Source organism: Choristoneura fumiferana, chromosome 15, assembly GCF_025370935.1.
Source record: "Choristoneura fumiferana chromosome 15, NRCan_CFum_1, whole genome shotgun sequence".
NCBI lineage: Eukaryota > Metazoa > Arthropoda > Insecta > Lepidoptera > Tortricidae > Choristoneura > Choristoneura fumiferana.
Genome location: NC_133486.1, coordinates 13,146,115 through 13,165,362, shown reverse-complemented (window position 1 = coordinate 13,165,362; position 19,248 = coordinate 13,146,115). Strand labels below are relative to the sequence as shown.

The window sequence follows — 19,248 nt, the reverse complement described above, 5'->3', positions numbered from 1 at the left end:
TTCGTTTTGTATTGCCGTATATTAGTCAGAATCGTTTACGCTTAGGCTCCGTACACATTCTGCGGTTTTAGCGCGCCGTCCCTCTTCAATGTACCGCTTGAGAAAGAGATGGCGCTCTCAAACGCGCGGCTAACCGCATAGTGGGTACAAACAAAGATTTAAAGGGTGTAAACCGTGCGGTTAATGTACCCCCGGGTACTTGCCGACCCGGAATGTACGATAAATAATGCGCGACCTGTTAATTCAATGTGAACAAATGTTGAATGTGGACTCGTTGAACAGTAGAGTGAACGACGGGCCGTGGCAGTCGCAGCATCGGAAGTCGCAGTCGCTGGATGTGACGGGGACAAGGCGCGACAGGCACCACTCGCAACCGGTCAAAGAGAGGTATTGTGTTATGTTATGAACATCACAATTATTCCTAACGCTTATGACTATTTCTCAAAAAGTTGTCCATTTTTAAATTTTTCAGTTGTCCACTTATTTAAAAAAAAAATGTATATCCTGTCGCTATTTCACCACAAAAAATAAGTCATATTGTTTTTAAATATATACAAAACATTGTGGTAAAAGTGATAAAAAGTCAGATAATCTTTGTTGTTGGATCCAATAGAAAGTTTTGATGTACGAGTCTTATCTTATGCTTAGGGGCCCTTGCGGATACACTTCGACCCGTAGGGATCTTTTGTGTAACTGATGTACGAGTAGTTACATAGTTACGATTTTTTCCTCACAAGATTTCGTGACGTTTTCCTTACGTCAAGAAATTTTGGATGCTTTATGTAGTTTATGTTTTATGATCTCGTCTTTAGGGTTAATAATTTCTTGACAAAACTGATTTCTTGTCAATTTCATGACGGGACAACTTTTTGAAAAATACTCTTGTGGGTATTTGACATTTAATAAATAATTCCAAAACTGTATTAAGTGCTTTATGGGTTAATCAAATTTTTAGTGCAGCTTGTTGCCATGGTAACGTCTCCTGAGTTCTTATTGTATGTTCTTATTTTATGGGGTACAAATCCACTAAAAGTTGGGAGTTGTAACAGTTTTAAGGCAATTACTTCATGGCTCATCTAAGCGCGCTTATAGCATAAATTGCAAACATTTTTCTAAGAGATTGTGGGCCAATCATCAATTTTACCGACACTTTGGGCGTCTCCTGCGTTACCAAAATTGTCTCTGGCGTTACCAAAAAATCGTACTTCCAACAAGATATTTCACGGTTTAATAGGTTGAACTTACGTAGTGTGGGGACTGTAACTTGGTAAGAGCTTAGGTAATGGGGATCTACGCGCGTGACTTTAAACTCATATCAATTAAACAAGGTTATTCTTCCGCTGTTTTAGATTTATTGTAGAACTTGGTAGAACTTATAAATACTTACATTTACATAGATAGTTCCAGCCGCTCAGGCTGTCGGGAGCAATCTGTCCTCCGGCATGTATACCGCTGTCAATCGTTTTAAAGTCAAATTCTAGAAACATACAATATAAAAATACTACCATTATTACCACCTGCCAGCGGTAATCAGCCTAGTCCCTACATTAGGATGGCATGTATATGTTTACTTACAAAAATCTTCAATTGTTTGAAAAATTTCGCGGACAGATTAGTGTCGGTAAAAAAGTTGATTGGCCTTTGTATCACTAAAGTCTCCTGAGTTACGAGACAGAATACGAACACATAAATTATCTTAATAAAAGTTTATTGACCCTTATTTTCGCCTTGAAAAGTGATAACTCAGATTATTTTTAAGTATCTAATTGTAAAATTTACAGCCATTTATTTAATTTTACAAGTTTATCTTAAGATCTCTTTAGTTAAATGTTCATTGATCAAAATTTCATTGATGAAATCACTGAATAGGCAACTGAATTTGCGAATTAGCGAAGTCACAGTTATTTTTTTTTTTTTTGTTTTCTATTGAATATAACTACGTGTGGTTTTTTAAACCAATGCCAAAGCCGTAGTAGCCTCGTGGTTTAACCTGTGGCCTCTCAATCAGAGGGTCGTGGGTTGGAGCCTAGGGTCACACTTCTGAATTTTTCTAATTTTATATGCAGCATTTGAAATTTATCATGAGCTTTATGATGATGGAAAAACATCGCAAAGATACCATCCTTTAATGATGTGCGTGTTCAAATTCGCACTTGGCCTACGTGGAATCTACGGCCCAAGCTATCTAATTCTAAGAGGAGGTCTGTGTCCTATAGTGGGTGATGACTGATGAGTTATTAAATTTTGATCACAACAAATTCTCTTCCAGATTCCGCTGTATAGTTCCCTATCCCCCAAACTCAGAGTACGAGCTGGAACTCAAAGTGGACGATATAGTGATAGTATCAAAGAAGCGTGGCGACGGCTGGTACAAAGGCACCCTCCAACGGACGGGGAGGACCGGTCTGTTCCCGGCCTCGTTCGTGCAGAGTTGCCCGCGGGACTGACCTCGGCCGACGCCCAGCCGGTTCGGGACGCTCTTCTAGCATCTTCGTGAAGCCCAGTTCAAGGACATGTACAGCGCAGTGCTTAGTATAAAAATACATTATGAAGGTGTGAAAAAAGGTTGGTACAAGACGAGTGGGGCTGTGGCAAGCTTGTGGCGGTATAAAGCGACCATAGGTATAATGGTAAGAGGAATAGAAATATGCGAGCTAAAAGCGCTTTAGCGTTGGAACTTTGCTTACTTTTGCTGACAAGAGGGAGGAAATTACTGGCACTTGAGGTATCCCATCTTAGGCCTCTAGGTTGGCAATGCATCTGCAATAACAGGGGTATTGCAGATGTTTATGGGCGGTGGTGATCTCTTACCATCAGGAGACCCACTTGCTCGTTTGCCAACCAGTCGAATAAAAAAATAAAATAAAAAAAAGGATGATACAGGTTGCCTCTTCTGACCATGGGCTTTAAATGTAATGTTCGATAACTTAGAGAGCTACTTTTGTTCTGCGACTTTTTTTTCATACAGATTTAATATAATTTTTAATATATGCAATACAATACTAAATTGACAACACATTGATAAATGTTTATCTTATGGATAATATGTCAATTTATTTGAAGGCCCCCGTAGGAAGGAAATTTTGCCTTTGTACCATGAGACAGTGATTACACCGCCATGTCCGGTACACTGATTTAACGATTATATCTAAATTCAAGTTATTTATGTTACAAAACAAAAGCAGCTTGGTTATGTGAGTAGAATCGAACCAAGTATTTAAAGCCCCATGGTCGGAGGCTCAGCCTGTAACAAGGCCGGGAGTAAGTTGTTGAAAAAATTAATTATTGCAGAGATTATGCTAAAAAAAAGATTATTTCAGTGACAAGCACCTTGATTTAGTAAATTCTATCAAAACACGAAAAAAAATAGGTGCATCCAGACGCAGCAAAAGAAAAAAAAAACAGTTACATATGCCAGTTACAATGTTTCTATTCCTCTTAGAACATCTGTGAAAGCAACATTCGGGAATCATATTTTTCCTAATACGGTATTTGACTATTTTGTATATGTTTTATAAATTAAAACTACACAATGCCTGTTATCGAATAGATAAACAATTTTTAAGCTAACTTTACAAATAACAAAGTTATAAAGGTTTGAAATTCAAGATTAGACAGAGAAAGACATACTGGCATGTGACGTCACACGCCAGTACCGCCATACTTGCTGCATAGAGAAAAGCGTTTGAGAAAGAGACAGGTATATTGTATAGATTTTTCAAAAAATCACTTTAAATCCAATTTTCAACCGATTTAAATTTTCTCTTCGCTAAACACTATCTGTATATCTATATTTTCATAATAATATTAGGATATGGCAAAATCAGGAGTTGTCAAATACCGTATTGTATATACTAATACAAATTATTTTGCTGATCTGCGAGCACGTGACAGACAGCTACGTCAGTCGGCACATATATATTTATCCAAAAACGGGTCGTACGTTTCTTTGTATGATGGGCCGTAGGTTTAAAACAAGGTCTAGTTCGGCTCCGTTTTACAGAAAACTGAGTTCTAATGACAACTATGAATAAATAACTGTGACGTATTTGAACACTACTGTCGAATGTATGATCAAACGTGTATGACGTCATACGTGATTGATTCAAAGAAAATGTAGTTTAGTGGGTATGGCACGACACAAGGGTCGTAATTACAAAGCTAAGGTGCCCCTTTGAATAATAAATGGACATACAGCGTGCAACTATCAGATAACCATTTATTAAGTAATTTAAATTATACCGCGACCGTGCACCGGCAAGCGCAGCGTAGGACGTCCACCAACGAGATGGACGGATGACCTGGTTAAAGCTGTGGTTTCACGCATGCAAGCCAAGCTTGATCAAGGGTAGAGTTAACAGCAGAGATTTATCTGAAATAAAAAATGTTCGTTCATCAAGATAGAGATTCATAAAGGATTAAGGTTACACTCATTAGAACCACCCGGCACCCGACCAGCACCGCTTCGACTTTCGGCGTCCACTCGTTGTCGACAGGTGGTCCACAGGCGGTCGCGAGAGTGAGACGATCCGGTGACGGTACGGAGTTGATGTAGTGAGCGCATGCCCATACAAATCCATATGAAGAATAATAACCGCTCGAGGCGAGACGGTGCTGATCGGGTGCCTTTGGTTTCAGTGAATTTCGGCGTTAAAAAATCAAAAGCGAAACATACATTGAGGGTAATTCTTGTGTGCACAAGTTGTAGACGTCCCACAGTCTCAGAATGAAATATACTTATAAAGGAAGGTTCCCCTAGGAAGGTAGCCTAGTCGCGATAAGCTAGCTACTTATAAGTGCGAGTGAATATTAGTAAATATTCCGGAAAGCTTCGTTGCTAGTTGTTATCGAATGACCCCTTTGCAAGGTTTGATCATCAATACCAACAGTAGGATGTAAGCGTGCGTAAATAAAGCTCATTTTTGTATGGACAAAGCAGGGAGATACGTCGTTAAGTGTGAGCTGCACAAGCCGATTGAATGTGATTGAGTATGATCTGATTTTGTAAATCGAAATCTTAATTTAATTACAGTTAGGGTTAAAATGAAATTTTAATGTTTAAGGGAGATTAATAAGGTTTTTTAAAATTGAATGAATGTTTTATAAGAATTATATGTGTAAGAGGATTTGAATTGACTAGTCTTGTCAAAAATAACATCGAAGCACGAAACGTTAGTACATAGAAATGCAATAAAAGGCCACTATAAAATTTTGATAACCTGTATTTTTTTAAATCGCCACAGTGTTTTTGATCCCAATTGTTTTGACTGAATGCTACTGCCGATGTCTTCTGTATGATATTTCTAGAACGGCCATTGTTTTCTTCATGAACTTCTCTTGTACGGCAATAGGCATAGAAAAAACTATGTGGGCCAAAGACGAGTCCAGAGTAATGTATTTTTGTAATGAAACAAGATGGAGTCCCGTTGACACTTCGGTGTTAATGTTATTGTAGTCCGCTTATTTGTAATAAAATATCACGGATAAATTAAGTGATGTTTCTCGGCTAGATTCACACATCATCCATGTGTTATAATTATGTCGTTGCTGTAAGCTCTTTGAAAGCTACAATATATTGTTACATTATATGCAAAAGTGAATAGGTATTATTTTTTTTACGTTTTGAACTTTGCGTTCCATAATGAAGTTCAATAAATCGTGTTGTCAAATCGAATACTTATAATTTTATATAAAAAAAAAACAGAAAATTACAGAAATATGATCTTTTAATGATACTAAATTTAGCATATAGAAAGAGCGAAATAAAAGGATCGAGGCAGTAGAAACAAAGCGACTGTCTCGAATGCTACAAAAATTAATCCCAACGTTGTCATATGTTGTAAAAAAGAAAGATTTGTCATAGTGTAATGATATCAACTAGTAAAGTACCTCAGCAACACGGCTGTCTCGACAAGGCAACGGTGCGGGGCAGGATCCCTCACCCCCCAGCGCTAATTTAAAACCCCAGTCTGTCTCACATACAGTCCATGCAAGTATCGGCCGATTGCAAGCAGTTACCTCCGACTAAGGGGCTGTTTCACCACCCATTGATTAATTTTATATGACGAATAAATGTGATACCGTCTCCGTCTATTCCAGGGTTTCGCAAAGTGGGGTACGCGAACCCCTAGGGGTTCGCCATTCGACGGCAGGGGGTTCGCGACAAGATTTACATAATGGTCGCGTGATGACTGGCAGGCAAGTGCGGCACACATGGTGGCGCGCGCGCGACTGATTTCGTCGTTCAACAGTCAATTTTATTGTTTTCTTTGGGAGGTTAGGGGTGGGGGCGGATTTAATTAGTTAAGGGGTTCGCTGTCACCTGGAAACTTTAACAGGGGTACGTGGAGCCGAAAGTTTGAGAAACCCTGGTCTATTCGAAAAAAACAAACAGAGACGGCATCACATTTAATTTTATCCGTCAAATAAATTTTATCAATGGATGGTGAAACATGGGGTAAAAGTTCCATAAGACGATATAACGCTATATTATGTAGATTTAATGAGAGTGAAATACATAGGAGGCATTGCTAACACGAATGTGTATGGTAATGCATTGTTATTCGTATCATTTGTGTGACTAGCCGATTAACAATAAGTACATAGATTTATAATTGCATAGGTATATTTTTCAATATTTAAACTACCTATATTCTTATAACTTAGGGTAGGCGTTTTATTTCAGTTCGTAATATTTTAGTTATGTTTTATTTTTTATTAAACATACTCTCGGTTGAATTTACTATTTTATCGAGTAAGTTGGATACGCTTATTATTTTAAATACATTACGTTTTATTTCTAGGACCCACTGCCATATTGAACTTTTGTTGCAAAGTTGTGTTTGCATTTCAGTTGTTTTATACATAATTGTTAAGGCATTATCCCGATTAGTATGTATAATGATAATTATAAAGTAAGATAAATATTTAGCGTACAATTACTCAGGTTTATTTATATACTTTGATAAATTTATATTATAAACTAAATTTTTACGTTGAACTATTCGTTAATTAAATTTTAACGGTATTGAGACTGTATAAAACAATCTTTGTTTATAAGGATTATTTAAATAGTTAAATTTTAATAACAGTATAAATTTTTAGCGAAAATATGTAATGTCGTTTAGATATTTTTTGCGTATTCCTAGGTAATTTTAAGATTTTTGAGTGATATCACAGTTGATAGCGCCCTTAGCGTTCCGTGGTTTCCGATATTGGATTATTGCCAATTCGATGTTGAAATTTTGTAGTGTTATACACTCGAACCGTTTCTACTGTATATTTTAGCCGCTCCGAAATTCCATATCTCATCCTTGTCTCTCACTTTCGAGCCGTGGTTGTGTAAAAAAGATAGGTTTGAAGCTTCTAATTCCGTACTAAAAACATCGTAATCTTTAGAAACAGTCCGCTCAATTAAAGCTGGTTATTGATTTATATAATTAGTGTTTATTGAAAATTATTAATGTCTTCTCTATGGTCTACTCTAAGGAAATGTTAAGTCGAATTTTCGTAGACAAATTTTATAAAGGTCAGTTCGCTTATGGAGAGCTAATTAGTTTTTAAGTCTACTTAACCTAAGTTGCGACCCAAGTGATGAAATTTTGATACCTATATTTAACACCTATTTTGATTTTGTGCTTTTTTATTTCTTGCCATTTTTTCTAACTTAAAGGCATTTGAGTTGAGGTGAACGATTACACACTATTTTATTTACTGATTGCCAAAAAGGTACAGAATTAGTGAATGTATTTTTTTAGTAATATACCAGACTACATACATACACTATATATTGTACGCTTTTGTTCCTTATTAAACGAAAAATGAAGTACAAGACAATTATAATTTACACTTTTTTTTTTATGTAGTGTTACATTATCTTACATAATAGATTAGAATATACGTATTATCCCAAAACACATCCAGCATTGTTAGAAAATAACTAAAGGAAAATTAAAGTACAGTTTTAGAAAACATAAAACAAATATTTAAAATGTAAACGAAATATTTGAATCGATTTATTTTGATTAAAGTAAACATAAATAATAAATGGACTATTTTTATATGACATCATTACAACTGTTTTCACAAAGAAAGAGTTACTTACTGCTATAATTGCAATCAGTAACATATAAACAGTAACATGTAGACATCGCATTTCGTGACATGTGCATTTTTTCCCATGTTGTCACGAATAAATATACTGAGCGACAAAAAATCTGGCCCTCTAATGTATGCAGGAATAAGTAATTTTGTATGGAGAGTGGGCCAAATTTTGTGCTGCTGAGTATATTTACTTTCTTTCCAAAACGGTGCGTGTGTGACATTCAATTCACTTTAATTCAAAGACCTTTTAATATAGAACTTGGCGCTCTCCACATGTGTACTCTCCTAGGCATATTAGTCTTGTCACAAAAAAGAACTGATTTATTTTTAAAGCGTATTTATTTGAGATCCTAATTTTTTTTGTATATCTTTGTGTAACCTAATGATAATCCACAACGAAACTGAGATGTATTTTTTAAAAGTGTGTTTATTTTTTGCGTTTTTATCGATGTTTTAGGGCCTACGCTAGCTGGCGCGGGTGCACTGCGCGGGCGCACGCCTGTTGCCGCGGGTGCAGGTACAAACCAGTGCAGTTAGCGCTTCTCATACTATTTTTCAACAAAGCATCCACCAGCTCCGTGCAAACCGCGTCAGCCAGCGTACGCCCTTCTTGACAACGTTGATGTAGGATTTGGATGGCGCAGGAACAGTAGTAGTTACTATTCTACTATTCGTAGACTCATCCATTTCGTATGTTCTAGACAGATGATACAGACATGGCTGCCGCCTATGCTTTCTGAGTTTAGTTGGGAGTTTATAAAACGAGCCTTAACTGAACACGAAACCACGACAATTTATTTGATAATCGAAACGTAAATGCTTTGATGGAACGAGAATCTGATAACAAGAATAGGTAATTTGTTTTGTTCTTTTGATTTTTTTATTCCCTCTTATTCAACATTAAGCATAGGCGGTGTTATGTTGCTGTAGTGTCCCTGTCCCATTCTCGTACACTTGAGTATAAAAAGGTTCCATGTAACATTTTCAAGTATTTGTCATTAGAGTATTCTAAAACATACTACTGAGTTGATACTCCGTTGACGCCTTCTCAGTTGGAACCTTTGTATTCTCGGGCAATGTGCTGTCAAATAGTCGCCGATAGATGGCGCAAGTGTATGGACAGATTTTTATTTTTATTTTTGTCGAGTTTCTTTCGCTTCTACTTAAATTAAGAAAATCATATCGAAGAGTTGATTAGGTAATTTTGAAATGAAATAAAGATTTCTTCTTAAATTTGTGTTTAATTTTGTTTTTCGTATCCTTGAAGGATTTTATCAATGGATTTATACAAACAAATAGTAAGAGACGTTGGTTTTGCTTGCTTGTATTATAATAAATTGCAAGTTTAGCGTTGACTATGAGATCCTAATTAATTTTTACATCCAATAGGTATAACTCTTATTGTTAAACGCTTCCTTGTCCCGAAGCAATGTACCGCGTTCTTTTGATACGTCCCCATAGTAATGATAAAGTATGTTAAGTCCCAATGTATTTATATATTATATATATATTATTAGTTATCTAAATGTGGTTCAAGAATAAAAATAATATTATGTTTTTTTTAACTAGCTTATAAATGCAAAATATAAGCTAGCAAATATAATGTACCTAATACGTTAAAAAATATATTATTTATCGAAAGAACAACTGCATTATTACATCAAAGTCAAAATATCTGTATTCAATTTAGGCTAAAATAAGCACTTATGAATGTCAAAAAAAAATCTACCACCGGTTCTGAAAAACCTCTGTTGAGAAGAATCCGGCAAGAAACTCAACGAGGTATATTTTTTTAACAGTTTTACAATATTTATGTATGTATGTAAACTCTTTATTGTAGAAAATAAACAAAACACAATTGACAAACTTTGATATACTTGTACAAAGGCGGACTTATCCCTTTAAGGGATCTCTACCAGTCAACCTTTGAGTAGATGAGAGGAGCAATCGGTTAGGGTCCGACAAAGAGTGAGTTTAAGAGAAAAAAAAAATTGCGGAAGCTAAAGAGGAAAAACCTCTGTTGAGAAGAATCTGGCAAGAAACTCAACGAGGTATATTTTTTGTTAAAAAGTTTTATTTAGTTAACATTTTTTAATAATAAAGAATTAAAGTAAGTAAATAATTTTTACCTCAAATAAATTGCGGAGACAATGCAAAAAGAATCTCTCCGGCGGGGAATCGAACCCCGGTCTCCCGCGTGACAGGCGGGGATACTTACCACTATACTACCGAAGACTTAGACGAGGCGTTGAAATTTAGCAACCAGTTTATCTAATCCTTTGAAACAAAACCAGTAAAAATGAGTTAAGCCGCATTCACATTTTATCTGTCATGTTATGTTGTATTGTGACACTCGTGACGCATCAGAACGGTATAGGCAGAGTCATTCACGATGACGCGTGCCGTGGTTCTTATTACAATGTCATTTAGGGCTGTTTCACCACTAGTCGACCAACGTGTCAGATAAAAGTAATGCCGTCTTGTTTATTCGGACAAAACAAACAGAGACGGCATCACTGATATCCGTCAGTTATAGTTAGTCTGTCGACTAACTACTATTGGTGAACTGGCCTGTCTAATTTTGACAAAATCACGCGTCTTCGTGGATGGCACTATATCGGTTTCATTTATTTTATATGGTTGCGTCTTTGGGTTGCGTTCACTTATCTGATGCAGTGTATTGTGACGGCTTGTGTTGTATCGCATCAAAGCTATATATATAGAGAGAGAGAGAGAGAAAAACACAACACGACAGATAAATGTGAATAAGGCTGAATTTTATTATCAAAGACAATACAACCGCTGGTTTACTGCTTCGTGTTCCAAAACCAATGTTCTTCAACTTCGGGTTACAAAGTTGCATTAGGTATTCAAGCAGTCAGTCAAAACTTAGCTCAGACTTATTTAAATGAAAGTAGGTAGGTACTTATCTGACAGAAACGTCGTGTGTTACTGAAAAAATAAAAACATAAAGTGAGCACTATCCTCACACTTTCCAAAAATCGAAAGTAGCTGCGGCCAAATTTCTAAGACCTATATTGCTAAGTACAAAGGCTTGATAATAGATTATAGACTAGTCATTTTCTGAACAATTTCACAAGGATTAAGTCGATAAGTCTTTCAATTTTCAATGGCGTGAGTAATTGTATAGATCTATTGTTCCAAGTTTGATTAAAGCTTATTGTTTATTGTGTACGATTTTGGCACAATATCTTTTAATAACTCCTATTCCAACCCCGCGACTTCATCTGTACAGGACTAGCAAATGCCCGCTCCAGGTTTTGCTCTCGATGGAACGGTGGAATGCTGGTGTGGGGAGGGGCTCCAAATCTCTCCAGGCATGAGTTAGGCCTGGGGACTGAAGTCCGATGGAAGAGCATGGAAACTTGTATAATATAAGTAAACATTATACAAATCAATGCACGTACAAAGAGCTACTGGCGATATACCTGCGCAAGTGCGCAGTGTGCGAAATAGGTACGGAACAAATTGGCGGCGGAGCAGTGGGGGACGCGGGACGGGGCGTAAGAGCGCGCGCGCAGCGGTCACGTCAATGGCTGTCAACTTGACAGATGTGCAAACGTATCCCCTCCACTAGCCACCCAGAGCTCTTTTTACGTGCGTTGACTTGTACTAACATTTTCCCGCGGCTTCGCCCGCGTGGAATTCGGTTATCGCGCGCTGTTCCCTCGGGAACTTTGCATTTTTTCGGGATAATATGTAGCCTATGTCACTCTGGCCCATTTATAAACTATCTGTATGCCAAAAATCACGTCGATCCGTCGCTCTGTTTCGACGTGAGAGACGGACAAACATACGAACATACAAACTGCAAATGAACATACAAAAAGCAATGGATGCGTCAGAGTTGAGAAACTTCGATAGCGCCATGGAAAAAATGCACAGTTCCCGAGGGAACAGCGCGCGATAACCACGCGGGCAAAAGCTAGTTATAATATAAGTAAGCGTAACAAACAAACATTCCCATTTATAAAAGGTAGGTACCTATTACTTAGGTGGATTTAGAAACAGTTCAAACAACGTGGTTCAATCAAGCTGCGTCTGCCTTTATTCGACCTTTTTCGTAAATTGGAGTGATTTCGCTAAGAGCGTTTTCACACTACCTGTCCGATTCGATATCGGTATCGGACGACGATACAATATCGGGGCAAGTAAAATGTATAAATATGGATGTATAGACACCGATATGTTGGCACCATCGGAGTGGGCTGTTGGACGATAATGTTATGTGCGTTACGCGTGTATCTAAATTGTCTCTGTACATGTGCGCAGAGCCCGACGTGTGGCGGCCATTTTGAGCCAGCCGTATCGGAACGATTTTGTCGGAAATATGTGACAACAGCATATGAAGGGTCCACGGAAAGAACATGTCTAGTCACCTTTTTTTAAAATTGATATTTTAATCTCAAAATGTAGAGCTCACAAAGTATGACTTACCACTGAATTAAATAATCTGAAAACAATATAAAATGTACCGTGTGGTGTCGGTCAAGAATTGCACCACCCCTCTCTTCCGTGGGTGTCGTAAGAGGCGACTAAGGGATAAACCGGAGGATGGGCAGCAGCGTCCTCCGCGAACTATCGGATATAACTGCGGTCGCCAACCCGCCTGCCAAGCGTGGCGACTAAGGCATTTTCCCCCCAAGGTACAAGATATAAAAACTAATGAATCCACACAATCAGCCCAGACCCCTAGTCCCCGGCGGCCCTGCTATTCCTGGCTCCGGTAGCGGCCATGGTAACGGCGGGCAGGGGGTGCTATAGTTAATCACCGGCAGAGGCCCGGCTACCAAAAACGACAACCTTTGGCCCTGGCAACATATAACTGCCGAACGCTGCGGACCGATGAAAGGATACTGGAACTGGAGGAAGAATTGAGCAGGTTACGATGGGGAATCATAGGGTTATCAGAAGTCCGTAGAGAGGGGGAGGACACGATAACTCTTAAGTCCGGTAACTTGCTCTATTTCCGGGAGGGCGAACACCAGTCCCAGGGAGGTGTCGGGTTTATCGTCCACAGGTCCCTCGTGAACAAAATGGTGAAGATCGATAGTGTGTCGAATAGGGTAGCTCTGTTTTTTCCTTTTATTCATGAATGACGCAACTTGCATATTTAGTTCAAGGTCAAAAATTGAAAACTATTTAACCCTAATAACTCCGCATGATATTTAGGCTATGTATTAGGATATTGTCCAGAGCCATGCATAGTCCAAAACTACTTTACGGTTGTTAAAAAGGAGCTTTAACCCGAAGCGGGCAAACCAGACATTGAAGAACATGAGAGTGGGGAATTTGGAGTGTACAACAGGAATAAAACGAGCCACCTAACCCGGGCGTTTTATAGCCACCCGAGCCGTCGAGGGAAAATGGGTTTAATGCTGATGAAAGTCTACAAAACGTGGCATAGGAAGTGGACAGGATGACCACTACCATGAGTTTACGAGTGACCGTAGATAGCGACGGTTATCATGTCGATCGAAAAAGCACATATCTCAATGATTTACTCCGTGATCAGTGCGTTTAAAACCGGAGTGATCACCGTCATGGTACGAGGCTCTTGAATTCCAGTTCAAGTTGAAAGGTTCGACTGATGAAATTAACGCTCCGCCCAGATTTCTTGTGAAAACCCCAGAAATTTCAGAGAACTTTCCCAATCTTTTCGAACTTCCTAGGTTGCGAGTGGACGATTACAACGACGGGTTTTGGAAGCTTCCATTATGGTCGGGTCTAAGTTCTTCAAGACAGCCGTACTTAAGCCAAAAGGCTTTCGGATTCCACCTTATCATGGAGGTGAGGCGTTTGATATATTTTGCTGGATTTTACTATTGTACAATGTACCTAATCGATGCTTAAATAGGGGTCGATAAACGAGAGACAAACAAGCCCGGAAAAGCCACGTGACGTCTACGACGTAGAAGTTTGGAGCGTTTTTGTTTACATTTGATGCTAATAAACATGTTTACGCGCAAACATATAAACAGAAGCCTGTGGAGGTATATTGCAAGAGCCGGGGGATATTAACAGTCGCATAAAGCGGAGGTTTTTCAAGCATGAGAGCTTGAACTGTAGCGGTGTAAATCGATTCGAATATCAAAATTCTTGAAGTTCAAGGAAGTTGGAGCCTCCTTAGACTACATCAGTCAGCTATAACGACAACCCGAACACCTGTCGAAAATCTAGCTAAAGACCCGAGTGGGACTCGCGCACGAAGGGCTCCGACCATTATACAACTTTAGACATAATAGGCAAAAAAATCAGCCTGTACGAGATTAGTATGGCCCTTAAGCATTTTTAGTATTTGTTGTTATAGCGCATTGATGTATAATCTGTGAAAATTTGAACTATGTAGCTATCACGGTTCGTGAGACACAGCGTGGCGACAGACAGACAGACGGACGGACAGTGGAGGCTTAGTGATAGGGGCCCGTTTTTACCCTTTAGGTAGGAACCGTGACGGAACCTAAAAAAACAATCGTTTAGTTTCCTTTCTTCAAAAAATGGTTTAACATCAATGCTGATTAGAACATAGACCCGTCTGCTACTTCTTTAGCCATGTTTACTACTATTTTTAGGTGTCGATCACAAACCGTTAGAGCAGGCTTGACGATTCCAGCCTAATAAAACAAGCCCTTCCGAAAAGGCATAGTGACGTGACCACATGACATATGTGCGGCAGGTATACAGAAGATTAAGAGTATAACACTCACCCTTTGCCTAACATTTATGGATTAAGAAAGTATTTCGGTTGAAGGTGCTTGGGTGTAAACTGCAGGGCGGGGGATTTCAAGTTGATGCTATTTTTCCATTGAAGTGTTGAAGTGCTGGAAAACGCCTACTATAAAAATATTAGCATTACAGGCTCAGACACGAAGGCTGTTCCTCTGAGCGGGGAGTCATGACAAGGAGTGTGATCTCTCCGCAACTGTTCACTCGCTGCATTGGAGGACGTTCAAGGCCGCGGACTCGCGAAAGGACGAGGCTCAACATTACATGGCGAGTCTTCCACTATCTTCCGACCGCCCGCCGACTTTCGGCGTCATCGCTGTCGACAGGTGGACCTCGGTGGATCGCCGCTGACGAGTAACTTTGATGAATTGGCCTAAAATCAACTATGGACGGACGAAACTCATGTCTAATGTATCTTGTACCAAAGCGTGATTGTCGGAAACTCTGCGCTCGAAGTGAGAGACGGACAATGTATACCTGGACATACGTACTTAGCAAGGTGCGTCAAGTTGAGAAACTTCGATAGCGCCATGGAAAAATGACTCCCGAGGGAACAGCGCGCGATAAATTCGTAGGCAAAAGCGTTAAATATAAGTAAGCGTAACAAACAAACATTCTTTATAAAAGAGTACCTATTACCAGGTGGATTTAGAAACAGTTCAAACAACGTGGTTCAATCAAGCTGCGTCTGCCTTTATTCGACCTTTTTCGTAAATTGGAGTGTAAAGTTTCTAAAGAGAGGGCTTTGCTCGCGTTTCACTGTCCGATTCGATATCGGGACGACGATACAATATCGGGGCAAGTAAAACTACTTAGATGTATAGCCCGAAGATGTTGGCAACTAAAGTGAGTGGGCGAGGCAAATTGCGCGCAGTACATGTGCCGATGGCCCGACGTGTTATCCAATGGCGCCAGCTACCGGAACGATTTTGTCGGTATGGCCAACAGCATATGAGCGTCGACGGAAAGATCATGACATCGCCTTGGACGGAAAGAACATGTCTAGTCTGAGTGTAGAGCTCACAAAGTATGTCAGCACTGAACGACTTTCCACTGAAATAATGATATAAAATGTATTTTTTAATCTTTTTAAATAAATGGTAACCATAGTAATTGTTCGTGATGACTAGCTTTCAAACCGCTATAACTCAAAAAGTTGCTTAGTTGACTAGACACGTTATTTCCGTGGACCCTTCATATGTTGTCGGCTATATCGGATCGGATAATGTGAAAAGGCTCTAAGGCTCACGTGTTGTTAATCCATGTCAATTATCCTTTATAGCTTGCGTAAAGGACAATGCCTCCGGAAGGTTGCTTTACCTTTGAACTGGAAGCGAGGGTTACCGCCCTAAACGTTAGTAAACTAGTTAGACAAAAGCTTCAGCTCAGTAATGAAATTAAATATTACATTACTTAGCTAGCAAAAGCTAAGGAGTGCGAGTGGGCTTAAACAATAGTAGATTGTTCAACAAGGGACTAAAACAAGCCATAATGACACGAAATATTTAACTACCCGAGCAGAGCGAGGGTGGCTATAGTTCGAGTGGCATTATGGTTGTTTAGTCTCGCGTTAAGCACTCTTCTTTTCACTTTGAATGCGAGGAAAAAAACAATGTTTTGTTCAAAATTACAATATCACTTTGAAAACGTATGCTCGACTAATGAACAAAATTAGTACAAAACTCAAATAGCAAAACAATATTTGTAGCTCTGTTTTTTCTTTTCTTTTATTGTTTATGAAGTGACGCTTTAAAAGCTTGCACATTTAGCCAACAGTGTCAAAATTGAAAACTATTTTAAAACTAATTGGACTATGCATAATATTTATGCACAGTTGTCATTTTGAGGTTATTTACACGCCTAAAAATCCTCCATTCACAAACACCGTGTTGGCTGTTTCGAGGTTTCCAGCGTAAATTAAAAAAAAAACTTTAATCCCTAGAGAATAAAAAGGAGCTTTAGTCCCGACATGCAGAGACTTAAGTAACATTGTAAGAGCATGCGAAGTGAAATAGTAGATTGTACAACAAGAGCATAAAACGAGCCATTTAACCCGAGGCGTTCATATAGCCACCCGAGCCGTCGAGGGGAAAATGGGTTTAATGCTGATGAAAGTCTACAAACACATGTGGTTCACCTAGTGGCAAGTCATTTCCAGTACCACTACCATGAGTTTACAGTGACCGTACTCGATAGCGACGGCGTAAATTATTTGTATGGAGAATTGCACAGCGCCTCTACAAATAATTTACGCGTAAACTCATGGTAGCTCAGCACCGTCGATCGAGTCACGATCGGGACTGCTCGTGCGTTGGCGGCCTTGCAAGTAGCGGCGGTACCTACTGATGTGCCAAAGGAAACTTTCCAAAATTGCCGAGTTTTTCATACTTATAGGTAGAAAAATTTCGGAAACTACTCACAATTTTGGGGATTGAAACTTTCCATTTCTTAAATTAAAACTTCCTATATTTCTTGTGAAAATTTCCAGAAATTTCAGAGAACTTTTCCAACTTTTTGGAAACTTTCCGCAACTTGCACATCTGTAGCGGTATCTAACCTACACGCCTTTTAAGATTAACATTATGTCGTAGCATTTTTTTCTCGCAGCCGATTTAAGGCTGGGGTTTTTCCTATTAAGCGTACCTATATCAGTGTGCGAGTTGGCCTTTGGATATATTTACTGCTGGATTTTACTATTGTACAATGTACCTAATCGATGCTTAAATAGGGGTCGATAAACGAGAGACAAACAAGCCCGGAAAAGCCACGTGACGTCTACGACGTAGAAGTTTGGAGCGTTTTTGTTTACATTTGATGCTAATAAACATGTTTACGCGCAAACATATAAACAGAAGCCTGTGGAGGTATATTGCAAGAGCCGGGGGGATATTAACAGTCGCATAAAGCGGAGGTTTTCGCTCAGAATGAGAGCTTGAACTGTAGCGGTGTAAATCGATTCGAATATCAAAATTCTTGAAGTAAAATTCAAGATTAAAACGAAGCCTCCTTAGACTATATCAGTCAGCCATAATTAAAATGTCTTAGCGTTCCGAGGTCCTAAAATTAAAAAAAAACCGCCCAAGTTCGAGTGGGACTCGCGCACGAAGGGCTCCGACCATTATACAACTTTAGACATTAGCAAAAAACGGCAAAAAAATCATGTTGTTGTATGGGAGCCCCCTTAAATATTTATTTTATTCTGTTTTTAGTATTTGTTGTTAGCTATCACGGTTCGTGAGACACAGCGTGGCGACAGATAGACAGACAGACGGACGGACAGTGGAGGCTTAGTGATAGGGGCCCGTTTTTACCCTTTAGGTACGGAACCGTGACGGAACCCTAAAAAAACAATCGTTTAGTTTCCTTTCTCATTAACATTCAATGGTTTAACATCGAAATCGTCTGCTATTAGACGTTTAGTTTTTGTTTTGCTACTTTTTTTCTATATTACTGGTGTGCGATTTATTATGTTAGAGTCGCCTTTAAATCGAGTTAGGTGCAGTTTTTAAATAACAATGACCTAATAAAATAAACATTACATGAGAGCACGATCAAGATCGATATTTGTGGACGTGAATTATGAAATATGAATAAACAAAATCGTATAATTAATTATGTTTCAAACACACGTCACCTCTAACAATACCGTAATATTTATTGCAAGAAATGTATGTTCGGTGTGAAGGTGCTGCGTGGGCGTAAACTGCATGGGCGGGGGATTTCAACTGCAGATGCTATTTTTCCATTGCAAAGTTTTGAGGTGCCTTCTTATAGGAGTGAAGTTTTAGTTATAAAAATATTAGCATTACCTACCTGCTCCGACACCCAGGCTGTTTCCACCAGAGATGGAGAGGAATGTGTTTTTCATGAACCAATGAAAACGCTTCATTTACCTACCTAGCCTCGCTCAGCTCAGCTCCCACGCGACGACGTCACGACGCCGCGGGGCGTCGCGAGACAGTACGGGGAGCGTGCCAAACATACAGCCTTGGTCACAGCTCATTAGAGCCACCCGGCTCCCGACCAGCACCGCCTCGACTTTCGGCGTCCACTCGTTGTCTACAGGTGGTCCACGGGTGGACGCCGCGTTGACGAGTGGACCTCGCGTGATCCACGAATTTCCTAGTAGTCAGTCATTATGGAGCGGAACGATAACTTTTTCTGTATGTCTGTCTGTAGCTTCACGCTTAAACCGCTAAAGCGATTTGGATGATTGGTATGGAAACTTGAAGCGCTGGGAGAGATTCGACACTTAACCCGGAAATTGTATATTATACATATCGTACTTACGAGGTTAATTCTAATCTAAATTGTATTTATTAAAAGCATTTTGACACAACTGAACTACGTTAAACACTAAATTGTTTTTATTTTTCATGCAAGTGGCCAATACTTATT

The 19,248-nt window shown here is 39.1% G+C and overlaps 1 protein-coding gene and 1 non-coding gene across 5 annotated transcripts in view; one reads left to right on the top strand and one right to left on the bottom strand.

Annotated features, from left to right (window-relative positions):
• Nucleotides 1-9,336, top strand: part of POSH (SH3 domain containing ring finger posh) — a 57,474-nt gene extending 48,138 nt beyond the window's left edge. For 2 of the 4 annotated variants that reach the window (XM_074098604.1, XM_074098602.1), the window contains 2 exons: nucleotides 286-387; nucleotides 2,270-9,336. In XM_074098604.1, coding sequence (XP_073954705.1) covers nucleotides 286-387; nucleotides 2,270-2,447 — 280 coding nt within the window. In that variant the 3' untranslated portion in view covers nucleotides 2,448-9,336. Of the gene's footprint in view, nucleotides 1-282; nucleotides 388-2,269 lie in introns of all 4 variants that reach the window. The other 2 variants (XM_074098603.1, XM_074098601.1) reach the window with 1 other exon arrangement.
• Nucleotides 9,337-10,266: 930 nt separating this feature from the next.
• TRNAD-GUC (transfer RNA aspartic acid (anticodon GUC)) lies at nucleotides 10,267-10,338 on the bottom strand. Its single transcript has one exon. It is a non-coding gene; the product is annotated as a tRNA-Asp (tRNA).
• Between the last annotated feature and the right edge of the window lie 8,910 nt (nucleotides 10,339-19,248).